Here is an 18,378-nt window from a genome sequence, read left to right as displayed (position 1 = left end):
GAAACCACACCCAACTAACGTAGGTAAACTCATTCCAACGATAATTGCACTACCTTTGTATACAATATCGTTTCATAAGGATTATATTTATATTTATAATTATATTATCTGTCACATAATTTTATAGAAGTACAACTTCGTACTTGGTTATCCAAGTACCCACTATCCACTGGTTTTCGTGGTGGAAAAGGTGTTCAACGCAAAAATTTATTGGAGTACACATTTTTAAAATTATGGGAGTTAGCTTGTTTTTTTTTTTTAGTTGATAAAATCATTTATTAAGAGCGAAAATAGCATTTTGAAGGTCGTGAGTACAGTATAACCTTACATCTAGCTGTTTGCTTACCTCTGAGTAGGTGAAATAGCGGCAACAGCAGCAGCTGAAACAAGCAACTCAATGTAGGGTTAGCTGTACTCAGTACTTTTAAAACGATGTTTTCGACCTTAATAAACGATTTTATCACATCAAAAAAAAGCAACCTTATTCTTTTAATGTAAAAAATATGTACTCCAATATCTTCTTGCGTTTAACACCTTCTCTATCGTAAAAAAAAATTTTAACTTAATTTCTTCCATAGGGCATATAAAATTTTTCCTCTAGTAGTCATATATACTTTTTTTATATATATTACAGTGTACTGACCCAAAGGAGGTACGTGTACTGGTCATAAATACTTGTCCGCGTCACGTGTTCCAGACACATTCCCAATAGGTTAGACCCATGATGTATAAATACAAGGTGTGGCGTTGCGCATTCATTTTGATCAACCAATTAGGAATGTTTCTAACACGCAGCCATTTTAGTCTGCAAAATTTGAAAGCTTTAAAATACAAAGCATATTATTATTATTATTAGGAAACTTGTAAAACGCTATATTTTTAGAACGAAGTTCTTTATGTCGCGTTACTCGGGGGGGCTGGAATTTTAAAACCAACAGATTTTTTTTTTTTGAAACGAAATTCGTTTACCCAGAGTCTCTTCCTCTCAAGTTTCCCCCCTTACCCCGTCACCCTCACCAACTGTTCTCCATACACTTTCCCTCTCCCCACTATATATGTATATCTGCCAACCGTGCCGTGTTACTCTTCTACACACCTTTACCCACCATTCCCCTTTGAATTTTCACTTTGAATTTTTTTTCTTTTACAATCCTAAAAAAAAAAAAAAAAAAAAAAAACATTTTCCAATGAAGAGATTTGAACCCTCGACCTCCTGCATATGAGGTCCAGTACCTTACCCACTCTGCTACGAGCGCTGCCGACTATGGAAACTCGGTTTCTTGTACTTATGGTGTGGTTCGTAACTATAACATTCCATTTTTAAATGTATTCACTGATAATACATTCAATTATGTATTTGTTTTATGAATTGTGTATTTGTTTTCTAAATAATACATCTAAAACAAAAAAAAAAAACAAAAAATAAAATAAAAAAAATAAAAAAAAAATAAAAAAAAATTTAACTAGCATAAATATGGTTATGTAGATTTAACATAATAAGGCGCGTTATTACGCATTGAATATTTGTATTTTATGCATTTGATGCATAAAATACCGACCGATTTTTATTAAACCTGAGGTTTTGTTTGGCATTACAGTAATGCTACTAATTACTGTTATAAATAAATTATTTTATAAATAAATAAATTATTAAAATAAAGGAAATACAAAAGAATGAAAAAAAAGTAATGAAATTAAATATGAAAAAAAAGGAATGATACATGAAAAAAAAGGGAAGGAAAAAAAAAAGATTAAATATGAAAATAAGAAAGAAATTAAATAAAGGAAATACAAAAAAATGAAAAAAAATGTAATTAAATGAAATATGAAAAAAAATAAAACAAGAAATCAAAAAAAAACCAAAAACAAGAAATAAAGAAAAAAAAAGAAAAAAATGTAATAAAATAAAATATGAAAAAAAAAACAAGAAATATAAAAAAATAAAACAAGAAATAAAGAAAAAAAAAAAAAAAAATGAAATAAAATAAAAAAAAAAACAAACTAGGGGGGATGAATGGGTCATGGGACCCACGGTAAGAACGAAGTTCTTTAAACATGAGATGAGTATGGACACAATTTCTTAGGTAACAAGGGGGTCGCCAGACCCACAGGAAGAACGAAGCTCTGTAAACGTTAGTACTGCATTCCTGTTGTTTACTAAAACAAAAACTTGAAAAACGAATAAAAAAAAAAAAATAAAAAAATATTTTACTACTCACGATGGTTGAACTTCGTGAGAATGTCGTGCATAAATACAGTACTCACGAAGTTCAACCATCGTGAGTAGTAAAATATTTTTTTATTTTTTTTTTATTCGTTTTTCAAGTTTTTGTTTTAGTAAACAACATGAATACAGTACTAACGTTTACAGAGCTTCGTTCTTCCTGTGGGTCTGGCGACCCCCTTTTTACCTAAGAAATTGTGTCTATACTCATCTCATGTTTAAAGAACTTCGTTCTTACCGTGGGTCCCATGACCCATTCATCCCCCCTGGTTTGTTTTTATTTTTATTTTTTTTTTAACATTTCTATTTCAGTTTTTTTAGTAATTATATGCACATTCTGGCATTATTTACACTAAAAAAAAGTTAATTAGTGCGTAAACAATAATCAGCTGGCGTGTATGTATAAATGTGTCTATGAATATATATGCAGGTTTTAGTTTTATCTTTGAGTACTTAGACTCACTTGTACAGGCTTTTCGGCGCTGTGGTAGTCGAATCTTACCTTAAATATGGGACGGTGGAGTACGGCACGGAAATTAGTCCTCGGTACGCTGCACCTTGTCTTTTTGCATCATGAGATCGACTGACCCGTTTAGTGCTGTGTCTCTTTTCTACTCATGCTTCAGCACCGTAGATAGTAGAGTGGGTATAAGGGAGTGTGGATGAAGACGCCATTTTTTGGACCGCATAGGTAAGGAAAGCGGTGAAGGGTGAACATAGATTCACATGTATATACATATACAGCATGATATGTAACGGTGGCATTTCCTGAGAACTGCGTGAAGAGCGATTTTTTCTGACGCGAACCCCGTTGGAATTAATTTTTTAAGGCAAATAGCTTTTAAATAAAAGCCGATTGAAAATACGTTCCAAACTACCCTAAATGGGGTTGAAAAGCTATATAGCGCGCCCACATGAACTCGCGACGTTGCCACATTGTTATTGGAGCTTAGTCGGTAAGCAGTGTGAACTATATCCATGTGCGCACGCAAGAGCGTCAGCTACTGCTGATAACTTGAAAGTTTGATGTAAAAATTTTTACATTAAGGTAAATATTGTCTGCTCCTCATGTTGTCAGTTTTTTATCCACGCGCTTACTGTCTTTCTCACTCTCATGTTGGACAAAAACATCTTTAAATTTTTATACTTAAGTAATGTTACCTCGAATGAAAGTAAAATACCATATCAGTAGGGATTTTTCCACTCTACACGATAGTATTTTTGCAAAAATAGGCGACCTCTCGGTCAAAAATATTGTTGTTAGGTATGTCTTGCTTACGTTCCCGGGTATGTCGTCTGTACACAATTTAGAACGAGTCCATTCATAAATTGCAATAATCAAGTACCCGGGAAGTACCCGGCAAGTGCCCGGGAAGTACCCGCCAAGTACCCGAGGAAGTGCCCGGGAAGTACCCGCCAAGTGCCCGGGAAGTACCCGCCAAGTACCCGAGGAATTACCCGGGAAGTACCCACCAAGTGACCGCCAAGTACCTGAGAAGTGCCCGGGAAGTACCCGAGAAAGTGCTCGCCAAGTCCCCGGGAAGTACCCGAGGAAGTGCCCAGGAAGTAACCGCCAAGTGCCCGGGAAGTACCCGAGGAAGTGCCCGGGAAGTACCCGCCAAGTGCCCGCCAAGTACCTGGGAAGTGCTTGCCAAGTCCCCGGGAAGTACCTGCCAAGTACCCGAGGAAGTGCCCGGGAAGTAACCGCCAAGTGCCCGGGAAGTACCCGAGGAAGTGCCCGGGAAGTAACCGCCAAGTGCCCGGGAAGTACCCGAGGAAGTGCCCGGGAAGTGCTCGCCAAGTGCCCGGGAAGTACCCGCCAAGTACCCGGGAAGTACCCGGCAAGTGCCTGGGAAGTACCCGAGGAAGTGCCCGGGAAGTAACCGCCAAGTGCCCGGGAAGTACCCGAGGAAGTGCCCGGGAAGTGCTCGCCAAGTGCCCGGGAAGTGCCCGCCAAGTACTTGGGAAGAGCCCGGGAAGTACCCAAGAAAGTGCCAGCCAAGTCCCCGGGAAGTACCCGCCAAGTACCCGGGAAGTACCCGACTGTATTGTACTAGGTGGGGACTTCTGGGGCACTTGGTGGGTACTTCCTGGGCACTTCCCGGGTACTTGGCGGGTACTTCCTGGGCACTTCCTCGGGTACTTCCCGGGGACTTGGCGAGCACTTTCTCGGGTACTTCCCGGGCACTTCTCAGGTACTTGGCGGTCACTTGGTGGGTACTTCCCGGGTAATTCCTCGGGCACTTGGCGGGTACTTCCCAGGCACTTCCTCGGGTACTTGGCGGGTACTTCCCGGGCACTTGGCGGGTACTTCCCGGGCACTTCCTCGGGTACTTGGCGGGTACTTCCCGGGCACTTGCCGGGTACTTCCAGGGTATTTGATTATTGCAATTTATGAATGGACTCGTTCTAAATTGTGTACAGACGACATACCCGGGAACGTAAGCAAGACATACCTAACAACAATATTTTTGACCGAGAGGTCGCCTATTTTTGCAAAAATACTATCGTGTAGAGTGGAAAAATCCCTACTGATATGGTATTTTACTTTCATTCGAGGTAACATTACTTAAGTATAAAAATTTAAAGATGTTTTTGTCCAACATGAGAGTAAGAAAGACAGTAAGCACGTGGATAAACAACTGACAACATAAGGAGCAGACTATATTTACCTTAAGGTAAAAATTTTTACATCAAACTTTCAAGTTACCAGCAGTAGCTGACGCTCTTGCGTGCGCACATGGATACAGTTCACACTGCTTACCGACTAAGCTCCAATAACAACGTGGCAACGTCGCGAGTTCGTGCGGGCGTGCTATAGCTTTCCAACCCCATTTAGGGTAGTTTGGAACGTATTTTCAATCGGCTCCCATTTAGAAGCTATTTGCCCTAAAAAATTAATTCCAATGGGGTTCGCGTCAGAAAAAATCGCTCTACACGCAGTTCTCGGGAAATGCCACCGTTACATATCATGCTGTATATATATATATATATATACACGTTTCCGTTTGTCTTGTTATTTTCTCAGTTAGTCCCAAAAATGGCAGAGCCAATCAGTGACTTTTAGACGTTAAACCACACTTCTTCACGTAAAAAATTCTTGACCGATGAGAGCTCGTGCGTTTTGTGACTGCTATATTTCAAATACCTTCGAGTCACTGCAATACCGGCTTCGACACGTCTTGGTCTAGCTAAAGTATAGCTTGAACTCTGTAGCGTCAAATGTTGGCCATAGTGAAACCGAACAGAGTTGTCAGTGTATGCGCACACCTACACACACATACACGCATATATGTATATATATATTTACTAGTTGGGCTAACGCCTCCCTGCGCGCTCCGCGCGCCAACCCCCCACTAACAGATTGAGTAGGCAAATTAACGACATTGCTCGTGTATTTATCAATTCAGGCTAAAAATTAGTTCACAACAGCAGAATACGTGACTCACAAAGGAGTTGATAAAACAAATGATTAACTTAACATCATTAAATTAACGTAAATATTAATTTTCCAATAGTATTTTAAAATAATATTAGAGAGGGTCTTCCATTACACGAGTTGAAATTAAAAATAACTGCTATAGTAGTGTTATTAAGAACTTTAAGTATATCAGACGGTCTCTGCAGAGGCACAAGATTAAAAACAACAAAATTATTTAAGTATAATATAGAAGCAAAAATAATTATGGGAGAAAAAAAAGCTAAGTTTATATTCCTAGAATAATATTGAATACTGGCACCTTATTATCATCACCTTTTGTCTGCTGTAGAAAACAGTTTCCCTTTGTAGCATGTTCTACATTGATTAAAAAATCAGAAAAACAGAGTTTTGATTCTTTAGGACTGTATATTAAAAAACCTTTATTCTCTTACGGACAATTATACGTTGCTTTATTAAGATGTAAGAATCCAAAACGAATTTTTATTCAAATTGCATTCGAGAATAAATCAGAAATTAAAAATATTGTTTAGCTAGAAATTTTTCAGTAATTCAAAAATATGTAACTTTGAAGATCGTCACATTAAAACAGACGTATGTAAATTCATGAAAACCATGAAAAACATTAAAGGGTTTTAAAAGAACAGAGGGGTTAAAATGACACATAAATGTCACAACATTAAGCTAACAGAATGAATTATTGTTTCAAAAGCTTAATTGTGTTTGTCTATTCAATTATACCTCCTTGTGAATTCTGTCTTTTACTTAATAAAGTTCTCAAGTAATCAAGAATTTTATATTTGGGTGAAGTAGACATGGACCAAAAAGAGATTTGAAATGTCAACGTTCAATCAAGTTAAACAAATAATGGTTATTCAGAGACACATAAAGATTAAAGATTAAAGATTAAATTTATTTAAGGCTAAGGACTCAGGGTCCTTAATAGCCTAAGCATTATACAAGGCTCAAAATATGAGCAATCTACTTGTGCTTGCAAGCACTAAACATATGTAACTAAGTTCAGGCAGCTTAGTGTTATTATAGCTTCTTCGAAATTATTCTGGATTTAAAATTATGTTATATCAATAAAACTAACAAATAGAACTAACAAACAAAATAAAAATATCTAAAGGAGTGATAAATGTGAGAGCAATACTGTAAATACAAGAAATAAACAAATAAATATTTATATATATATATATATATATAAAAATATATATATAAGTAGTAAAACTGGTTATAATGTCGGCAAAGAACAGTTAATAAAACACAAATGTAAATATAAATCACAGTAGAATTTACTTGATCACAGACATAGCACAAATTATCACCATCACCGACGACGGGCTACAGCCGCTTGTAGTGTTCATGTAGCAGGAACTTCGCCAGTCTTCCCCCGAAGCAAGGCCTCGTCGAGAGCCCACGCAAGTCGCCCGGTAAGCGATTTCACAGCCGGGCAACACTAATATGAAAGGAATCCATATAAATGTCTGTTCTTGCCCACGGGACAATTAGCTCCGAGGGTTTCGCTCTCCTTGACCCCGTAGCATCGCGTGGTCGGAAGATGAACTTCTTAGCCAAATACAATGGCTTGCCAGATGCCAAAACGGAACTGAGCAGACGGATGCAGACGTATTTACGACGAACACTGCAGGGCATGAGCCCCAAGCGCTGGTATGTAGGCGTAATGTGCTCGAATTTCCTAAGACCCGTGGCGAATCGAACTGCGGCGTTCATGCTGAGTAAGGAGAAGCAAATAGACATAGGGAGATCTATGATCAGTGACTTAAAAAAACCCTAAAAACGAGGTACGACTTAGATACTAAATTGCGTATATTTTCTAATATTTATGATGGTAAAACATTAGATAAATAAGTATTTTATTAGGAGGGAGGTGGAGGGGGAGCGAGGGGGACCGGGGGGGAGCTCACTCAAATATAATTTGATTAAAAATGACGTTAAAACAAGCAAATAACTATGTAAATCGAGGGTGAGCTGAGGGGGAGCTGAGGGGGAGTGGGGGGGGGCTGAGACTCACTTTCGTCAATACAACTATATAATATAGGGATATATATACATATACATAATCTAAAAAATTACGAATATAAAAAAATGAATGATACATTTAATAATAAAAATTTAAATCAAATTTTGAATAGTACTTTAAATAAAAATAATGATTTATTAGTAAATGCTATGTTTTATAGTGAAATGAGTTATAAGTGTATGTATTGTTTAGCAGTAGCTTGGCCAGAAGAAACAAAAAGTCTACGTGTTGTCATAAGGGAAAAGTTCGTCTTAGTCCGTTAAGTAAATATAATTTAGAATCGAAAGAACTTTAACTTTTTATATCACTAAATAATACTCAATAAACAGTTTGATTTCTAATCGCTGATCCTTTGTTGCCGAAGAATGCAATACATTTATTAATAATACTGAAAAATAGATTGCTATGCTAACTGCCAATGTTTGCTGATCCCAAGATATGTTTTATTAATTAACTATACTGAAATACAGTTTAGTTGCTAATTGTTGATGCTTGCTCGCCGAAGAGCATATTTTATTCATATAATACACTAATGTTAGATTGCTAATTGCTGAAGCTTTTTTGCCTAAATGCACATTCTATCAATTAATGATACTGAAAAACGGTTTGGTTTCTAATCACTGATCCTTTGGTGCTTAAGGATACATTTTATTTATAAATAATTCTTAGACAATAGATTGATATGCTAATTGCCAATATTTACTCGTTGCAGCTAAGTTGACGGTAAAAATAATTTTTGTATTGAACTCGTTTACGACAATCAATTAATTTTGAATATTTACATGTACAGAAAAACAGTAGACGCACACTCCTGAATTCGTCATGTTAACCCACAAATAGTGCATTTAGTGGATTTTGATGGAAATAATACATGACACTATTTTAAAGCTTTAAATTAAGTGGCACCAGGGAAACCGTAATCTTACTAAGCAGATGACATACGAAAAATAAATAAACAATCAGTATGTCTACACCGAAGAAGCAATATTTTTGTTGCAGCGTACCACATCGCTCACACGTCTGTTTCATATTATTTTTAGCTTTTTCCTCCATTTTTGTGCTATGTCAGTGCAAGTTGCATTTTCAATCGATGACTTCTCCTGCCGATGGTAAAAAATATCATTAAAAATCTTTCTCATTATTTTCTTATATTTTAATAACCTGCAAATATACCTTGTTAAATATTTAAGTGCACCTATTACATACTTACACTTTTCATCTTGCCCAGACTTACAACTACATGTACAATCTAAATGTTTATTATTTTCTCTTGAATTTATGGTGATATTAAATTTGTGGAGAATACCAAACAAGTCATTCGATTGTTACCACACACGCACATCATATTTCTTTTTATTTCAGTTTCCTGTGTTATCCTGCAGTACAAAATGTGATTGGCATTTGCCACGTTTTCTTATTTTACGTATCTTCACTTTCCTTCTCCTGCGTAGTTCAATATATCAATAAAACTAATTAAATAAGTCATGCTTACTATTTTAATGGGCTACATTTAAACTGATATCTAGATTTAGGTTTTAGTTTCTCTGAACATCCGCTAGATGTGCTACTTGTGGATTAACATGGCGCATCTAAGCATGACGTTTAAGCTTAAACTAACACCTGATTTTTTGGAGTTTTCATTCGTACTCCCAAAATTAGCTCTTACTAATCGTGTGCTTAGGCACTGAACCTCAAGTCATCATGAAAACAACTGAGAGCAGAACGACATGTTCAACAAACGATATAATCCAACATCTGATTTTTTACTTTTTGCCTTAAATTTTTAATTAGTTATGTCAAATTTGGGCTTAATTTGTTCTTTAAAGTGTCAAGAATGGGCGTCCACTAATTTTTTAAGTTAAATGATTTTTTAAAACTAAGAATATAGTATATTTTAGCTGAGCAGCTTTCCTATACACCATTAAATATTTATTTATCATTAATTTATTACTTTTTTTACTAAATTTTACTAAATATACAAGTTTTTCATTTTAAAAATTAAAAAAAAAATTTTTTCTTGTCTTCTGTGAATACATTAATTAATACTTATTGGGTTTTATTCTTCCATAATTTTGCATTCGTGGTTAAGGTAATTTTATGACTTAAGGATGTTCATCACAGTTACTGGAGGAAAGTTCAGAGAAGTGAAAGGCGTGCCAATATATGCAGCAACGCTGATAATTATATTTTCTATACAGATGTACTTACATACACGCTTTTACGCATACTCGACCTCCTCTTTGTTGTGTTATTAAATAAAAAGCAAGTAGTGGATCTATTTAAAAATTCAATTGGTTTATCTAAAAGTAATCTTTCATACAATTCAAATAGGGAGATCCATATAGACCATAAAAATGCAGTTTTACGTGACTTTTCTATAAGGTTACATGTTAAATTGCAATTTTGTAAATTTATATCCTTAAAAAAGGGTACAGTTGAACGATCTGCAATTTTTTGGGGGGTTTTTTTTATGCTCGTTCGAATATTCGTTTGGTGTTCAAAGAATATCTGTCAAAAAAACCCATATGTGATAAACGTCCTAGGGACATTCACTAACATGTAATACTACCCTATAAAGAAATCGGCACTACAGCATGGTTTCTCCTAAACTTTAAGATACAAATATATTTTAGGTATTAAATATGGACTAGGAATTGTGACAGATGTGAACTTGACGTTAGAGATGCAATCAGCGTAGGTGGTAGGAATTTGTTTTGAAATTATCGAAAGATTCGATGAAAGTGCACAGTCTTGTATTGACCAGCCTACATTTTGTTTATGTTGAACTGTGCCGTAATATATTGCTTATAATCGTTAGTTGATGAAATATTAAAATATTAATTGAAACCGTACCCAATTAACGCACTTATACTCATTTCAACGATAATTGATCTACCTTCGTATACACAGTATCGTTTCATAGAAGGTATATTCATATATGCATAATTATATTGTCTACCGTATAATTTAATAGTAGTTTAACTTCATACTTAGTACCCAAGTATCAACTGTCCACTGGTTTTTTTTCTTTTATCAATGATAAGTCCAATAATTGATTTTTTTAATGCAGAAAAATATGCGGTGCGTGAGTCAAATTACCTATATTCACTAAAATTGCGATAAAATAATAAAGCATATATTTGATATTACATTAGATTCTAGGAAATTGTTATAGTACTATCGACAGTAAACTTGTTATCCATTTTTATTTCCGGTAGGATGATAAAGCATATTACCAAAAAACTTAGGACATGTATTTTTCGTAGTGTCTATTCGCATCAAAACGCACCGTGTATCCATGTAATTACGTGGATATAGTGGATACGCATGCGCAGTGGGCAACTCTACTGTCCGGTACTTTTAGGGTCCAAGTTTATTTTTTTTTCCGAGCGAGCGAGGCGCATGCGCGTACGTGGACACAAGGTGCGAATAGACACAGCGTTTTTTAATTAAATTTCAACAATAAACTGTGAAATTTATAGTTTATTATAATATAGAGTTACGTCAGTGCGTAGTGAAGTAATTACCACTCTACTTTGTTAATGAAAAACACTTAACACGCTCTATCCTTGTTATTTTTTGGTTGGGTACAAAAAATTATGTTTCTGGCAATTTTATTAGTCTACCTGACGAATAATCTAATAGATTATGTTTATATTTTCCCCATAAGATAGCATCAATCGCGTCTAGTATAAGTATTGTACATTTAAATGGATTGTGACGTAAACTATAGATATGAGTTCTACGAATCGTTATAAATGTTACATTTAAATATCACAGCACTTAATAATTTTTAAGTCATAAAAACATAATTTTTTTATTAGGTAACAACACTTGTTCCATTACCAGCTGGTTGGGAAGAAAGACAAGATGCGAACGGAAGAACCTATTACGTTAATCATATTGCTCGTTTTACGCAATGGGAACGACCCACTGCTTCGTAAGTTATACAAAGATATTTTTTCAATTAAAAAGTTAAAGATTAATTTAATAAGAAATCATTTTACAGAAACAACACACCTAGTGGAGAGACTCAAGAGCAGCGAAACTTAGATACAGCCACAACAGAATTTCAAAGACGATTCCACATTAGTGCTGATGATTCCGAAAGTCGACAAAGGTCTTCTGGTATCAGTATCACACCCGTAAGATAATTAATTCAAGCCTTTTATTTATTGTACGATACATAGGTAATTTTATGAAGAATACAGAATACTGATAGAAAGGTGCATATATACAAGGATTGTTTCATAATTTCAAACAAATGAAACTCCTATGTAATCTCAATAAGCTAAAAATTTTGAGGCCCACATTTTTTTCATGTTAAAAAAAAGGTCACGTTAATTTAAATGAATTTTTTTAACACGAAAATTGAATTACACTAATGATAGTTGCTGCAAAAACACCATGTTTATAAAACTGATCATATCATTCTAAATCAAAATTTAGTTCGTCATTGAGTATAAAGCCCCATGCGCGTAGACACTTGTATCGCGTCAATGCAGAATACTAAATTATAGAAGTTACAAAATAATATAAGGTAGTGTAACTCTTATGCTTGTTTTTGGCATGGTGTATGTAGCAATTTAAAAATATGTCTCATAAAGACGCGATAAAAGTAAAAAAACAGTATTCTGTCACGAATTCAAACATGCTTTTCCTCTTATAAATTTTGTACAGTTAAGGTAAATCTTTTGCAGCTCACAAAAAAATTGTTATTCTATGAAAAAAATTACATTAATTATTTAATAATTAATCATTAACTAAGATATTAAATTAGTAACTGCAATAGTTCTATCAGTCATAAGATGGTGCAATGTTTACGCAAATGGGGTATGTACTCATTATTATGTATTATTCCCTATACATACGCGATATTAAACCAAGGTGGAGAAGCTTATAACGTAATGACCAATATGACTATAAGATTACTAATGGCTACTACTTGTTACAACGAGATGGTCTCTATTTATTATTATGCTATTACTAGCTACATTTATATTTAAGGTTCTAAGATAATATCTACTAGGTATTTCGATATTTTTACCATAGGAAATGATCTCATTTGATTTTATAAGAGTGGGTCACGTGACCCCATATTCGCACTAGCTGTGTGAAGTTTAAACAGTCAAAGTTTTCGGTTACCAATATAGGTTGGAAAGAAATCAATGGCTATGATATAAAACAACAATTTTTTTCTAAAAAGATCTTACATGAACCAAGTACACAAAGCGAAAAAAAATTGGTACATTACGTCTTTAGAGCACAAAGTACAAACATAGGCGCCAGAAGGATGTTTTAAGTCACGTATAATGTTTTTCTTACCGAGGGCGCAAAGTGCAATTTTACGTCTGTGGGCACACTTTGTGCCCAGTAAATCACTTTGAGCCCTTGGGCAGACGATTACTTCAGCAAAAATCTGTTTGATCATTAAATATTAGGGTACGTTTTCTTTTTGTGGTTGATCGATCGGTCAGTCGGTTGGTCCCATTCCATTAAAAAGTATATCTATATATACTAAATATGTAGATTTACATGCTGGAGGAATCGGAACGACCGATCAACTGACAAGTAACAAAAAAAACGTATCCTGTATCTTTCAGATTGCTTCTCCAACCACCCCAATAGTGTTTATTTTCACATGTAACAATCTGATAAGTAAAGGATCTTTCAAAATTCCATAATCATAAGTGGTTTATTTTTAATTACTATGTATATACTAGTTACATGCTCGTTTTTACTAGTTCTTTTGTGTTGTATTGAATATTTAAAAGAATTTTTGACTTTCCCGTACATGTAAATCGGTCATTTAATTAATACAGTTAGCAGAATCCGATTTGTCAATAAATGTAATGGAAACCGCATTATGTACACAATATAATTTTGGCCGTTATTGACCGTTTGTTAATAAACTGGATGGACAGATAAAGGTTCGAATGTATACATCAGCCCTTATTAAGGTGGTTTGAGTATTTTTTATTGGAATAATAAAAATGTAAAATACAAGTAATATCTTCTTAAAAACATAGGGTTAATCACCTCAGTTAATAGAAAATCGGAAAAAAGCATAAAACATTTATTTTTCTCCTTACCGCTTGAACTATTTTTATAAGTATGCATGCGCCAGATACTTACCTTACATACTAGGGCTGTGTTCTCTAAAGGCTTGGTTATTTGAGCCAATTACAGTCACATAATCATTTACCATGAGTGTGAGAGAGAGAACTCATTGTAGTTTCCCTCGCATTCATAGTAAATTATCACGTGACTTTAACTGACATAACTAACCGAGCCTTTCGCGAACATAGCCTGGGTGACTCAAAGAAAATATATTAATATAAAAAATAACAGTTTACGGCACTTTTCTGGCAGTTTCTTAATCGTGTTCATAGTTTTTGTTAAACTTAGTGTATTTGCTAACAAGTTTACCGTCGAAAAGCGCTTATAAGAGCTCTTATGATATCCTACTCTATGTCTGATCCTATTCTATTGAAAAAATTGCTTATTTTATTCAACCCACAAGACAAATCATCAAAAAATATTTGACGTGTACTTTTTTTTACAGACAGATTTTTTAAATTAAAGAATTTTTGTACTACAATGTTTTTCAGTATTTTTCCTAAAGATTTGCATCTACAATAGAAATTAGAATCGATTTTTAAAAGCAATTTAGAGCAATCGCATTTCGTTGTCACAAAGATCTTGGATACTTTTTTTTATAGATATAGGTGATGTTGGGTGTGTAGCTCTTTCATTCTGCTTATCAATATATCTTTATTTATCGTCAGCAAAGTTTTGTATTTATTGATCTTAACTGTTGTTATTACTTGCTGCTATCTGCTGAATTGTTGCACCTGCAGGTGCGTCCTTCTTTGGATTCTTCTTGGCAAGTGTAAGGGCTTCTTAAGTGCTATCCTGCCTTCCGTGATCTTTTTGTCCCAGGTGTTTTCAGATTTTGTAGAGATTGGAATTTTCCTTCTGTATCATCCCCTGTTACTGTTGAAACGTTGCCACCGCCACCGGTCTGTCAAGGACACTACATTAGTGACTCTATAACATTGAAGGAAATAAAGTTTTTTATTGCTGACTAAAAATTCGATACTTTAAAAAATTACTCAAATGAACAACAAATAAGGCATCAGTAATAGTTAACTCTCAGCCAGTATAGAGACGCTTAATAGAAGTATACATTCAAATACGTAAATTCAAATAGTATAATTTAGTTATTATTGTTATCGTACGACTGTGCGAGCGTGCTTTTAGTATCCAAGTAGCGTTCTACCGTGCTTGTCATGATGACAGTCCACACGTTTTCTGAATGAGGTATGTATGGTGTAAAGCTCATACCAAAGGGTCCAGGGCCCGCCTGTTCTAAAATAAGTATGTATCAGTGTATCTGTAAATCTGTGAGTGTAGAGAAGCGCGTGTGTGTCAAGCATCGACACTGTTGGTAACGTCAGCAATCAACGTTATCTTACTAAGATATAAAGTAAAGTCGCTAAAACCGTTGTAATCGCTAACCCCAAAAACTACTTAACCGATTTTGCTGATATTTTGCATACCCATTCTTAACACTTCCTAGATGGTTTTAGTATGGTTTTTATTTTGAAAAATTAATAACAAAAGCAATAAATAAGCTCAAAGTTTTGCAAAAATACGCTAGCTTTGTGTTTTAGTTCAGTTAAATTCGCTAGGTGGCGCCGAAGTAAAATCGAAGCAACCTGCAATTAAATAAAATAATTGTGGTTATAATAGGCCCGAGTAAAACCTAAGACACAGTTGTTCACCGACAGTACATATCGACGCCCCTGGCGAAGACTATGCCCTTCTTCGAAGCCTGGACGAAGACTATGCCTTTTTCCGCAGTCCGGACGAAAACTATGCCCTTTTGTCTGTTCCAGGCGAAAACTATGCCCTTTTAGGATCCTGGGCGAAGACTATGCCCTTTTCTGGAGTCTGGACAAAAATTATGCCCTTGTGCATGTTCTAGACGAAAACTATGCCCTTTTGGAGTCCCAGACGAAGACTATGCCCTTTTCTCGCGCTCGGATGAAAACTATGCCCTTTTCTAGAGTCCGCACGAAAACTATGCCCTTTTTTTCTAGTCCGTGTGAAGACTATTACATTTTTTCCGAGTCTGGACGAAGATATTGACTTTTTCTGGAGCCCGGATAAAGTACCATTCATTTAAGCTCGCCTTACATTTGTGTCTGTAATTAGATATATAGTCGAATATATACTTATGTAGTGGTTGTTGCTTACATTTATATAAATAATTGTAAATAATAATATACCATTATAAAATAATAATACAAACTCAGGAATGTTTTTATAAGCGTTGTAACTGTACAAGTTGCTTTACGCAGAAAGAAAGACGAACACTTTTAAGAAAAAAGGTAATTTATTCGATTAAGTGAGGATTAAGGGGTAGTTGAAAGTAAGGCTTCTGTCGTGAAAGTGATGTTTTTGCTCTCCTTCGTTTTAAACTACAAAACAAGTTGCCATGGCAACGATTACTAAAAAATAAAATAATAACGCTTGTGTTCGAATGTCTCGTGATGACCGTCCACGAGAGGGAAAGGAACCTCCTCTTCACCCTTATCCCTCTCGTCCCGTTAATTCACCGACAAAATACTTCTGTAGTGTCATATCGGCCCTGAACGACACCTTTTCTTCCATCGTCAGGCACGCAAACATCGACTCAACGATCGTATCAACGACCACTATGCTTGAGACATTCGACGAAACACCTCCTTTTACAGAAAAAAACTAAACACTTTCTTATTAAAGAGAAGGAGAGGAAGAATTTACAATTAGTTGCTTAGATTAGCCGACCCTGTCGGGAACATCCTCCCCACCGTACAAAATACCTGGATTTTGTACCTCTGAAAACCGTACTAACTTCCTCGTTGGTCTCAGAAAAACACCGTTTGAAGTTCGTACTTCTACGACAGGAACTTGACCATTAGCGCCAGGTAGCACACGAACAATTACTGCTTTACGCCATTGATTCCGCTCCACATTTTTATCAAGAATTAAAACAAGATCACCTGTTTTTAAAGGTTTCTCCTCCTTTAACCACTTTTTCCTCGGAATCAATGTAGGCAAATACTCGCATAACCACCTGCGCCAAAAATGATCTACGAAATGCTGTGCTATTCGCCAATGTTTCTTACTGCATTAAATCTGATTTTCATAACGTCCAAATCTAATTTCGCCAGATAATTTACCGATTAAAAAGTGATTTGGAGTAAACGCTTTTTGATCCCGAGGATCTAAGGAAACGTGTACAAGTGGGCGAGAATTAACAGAGTGCTCAATCTCAGCTAGCGCAGTAATAAAAATCTCGTCCTTCGCAGTCTGACCTTTTTAATATCACATTCAAGGCCGTTTTTACCGAACGCACAAGTCGCTCCCATGCAACACCCATGTGAGAAGCGGTTGGGAGGTTGAATTTAAATGAAATTTCTTTTTGAATAATAAAATTATTAAAATCTATTTCTTTTACTACTTGTCCCATTATCGCAGTATATCACCAAAGGGTTACCCCTTCGGGATAACAAACGCTTCAGTGCCATTATGGCTGAGTCTGTACTCAGGCTGTGAGCTACCTCGATGTGAATCGCTCGAGTGGTTAAACATGTTAATAATACTCCGTATCGTTTTTCTCGTCTTTGTCCCACTGTAACCTCAATTGGGCCAAAGTAATCGAGACCACAATGAGTAAAGGTTTGCAACCGGTAACCTAATCTGGCCTTAGGTAGATCTGCAATTTTAGAGGCAGCTTTTCCCCGCAGCATTTTACACATAATGCATTTTTCAGTAATACTTCGCAAAGTCTGTCTTAAAGAAACAACTGAGAATTTCTGATTGATTTCATTAATTACAGTATCGTGCGACGCGTGAAAAATTTTACGTGATAATATTCTATAATCAACTGACCTATCGAATCTTTCGCGTCTAATACAGGTAAATTTTTTGGAAGAAGTTCTTCATCAAGGTTTTTTAGTCGTCCGTCCGTACGTAAAAGATTGTTGTTTTTGTCGTACAACGGACTAATTTTCAATAATCGGCTATCTTTAGGGGTGTCTTTTCCATTTTTCAAGGCGTAAATTTCCTTACTAAATGACCGATTCTGACTCAATCTGACGAGACCCATTTTTGCCTTCAATCTTAATTCTAAGGGACAAAAGCTTTTCTTTTTCATGTGATAAATAGCTTCATAAATCAGAGAATACGTATTAACTAAAACTTTCCACGATGAAAACCTTTTTATATCAATAATAGGATCTTCAATTATTATGTGTGTAACTAAAGCTTTTAATTCTGTCTCGCTCTCAAAGTTTAATTCTTTACGCTCGTATTCGTGACTCTTTTTGGCCATAGAGTTTCAGAGAGACGCAAAAAAGGGGGACCGGATAACCATCTACTGTCTTCTTTGAGCGAACCGGGTGTATATCTTGTGCCGTCATCAGCTGGATTCTCTTTCGATGGAACCCAACGTCACTCAGAGACTTGTGAGTTCTTGCAAATCTGGACTAAACGATTTGCTACGAAAATTTTGAAAGTGTGTGAGTCTTTTTCTATCCAATGAAGTAAAACTTCCGAATCGGTCCAAAAAACGCGCCTAGTGATTTGAAAATCATGCTCCTTGCTTATTAATTTTGC

The 18,378-nt window shown here is 35.5% G+C and overlaps 1 protein-coding gene across 6 annotated transcripts in view; it reads left to right on the top strand.

The window, feature by feature from the left end:
• Nedd4 (E3 ubiquitin-protein ligase Nedd4) overlaps positions 1–18,378 on the top strand; it is a 314,193-nt gene that overhangs the window by 33,269 nt on the left and 262,546 nt on the right. For all 6 annotated transcript variants that reach the window (XM_089589946.1, XM_089589950.1, XM_089589949.1 and 3 more), the window contains 2 exons: positions 11,535–11,650; positions 11,720–11,855. In XM_089589946.1, coding sequence (XP_089446072.1) covers positions 11,535–11,650; positions 11,720–11,855 — 252 coding nt within the window. The remainder of the gene's footprint in view (positions 1–11,534; positions 11,651–11,719; positions 11,856–18,378) is intronic.

The sequence above is a fragment of the Copidosoma floridanum genome, unplaced genomic scaffold (genome assembly GCF_036245765.1).
Source record: "Copidosoma floridanum isolate Cflo_tuat_1 unplaced genomic scaffold, Cflo_Japanese_pri ptg000011l, whole genome shotgun sequence".
In the NCBI taxonomy this organism is placed as follows: domain Eukaryota; kingdom Metazoa; phylum Arthropoda; class Insecta; order Hymenoptera; family Encyrtidae; genus Copidosoma; species Copidosoma floridanum.
This window is presented reverse-complemented; position numbering and strand designations above follow the sequence as displayed.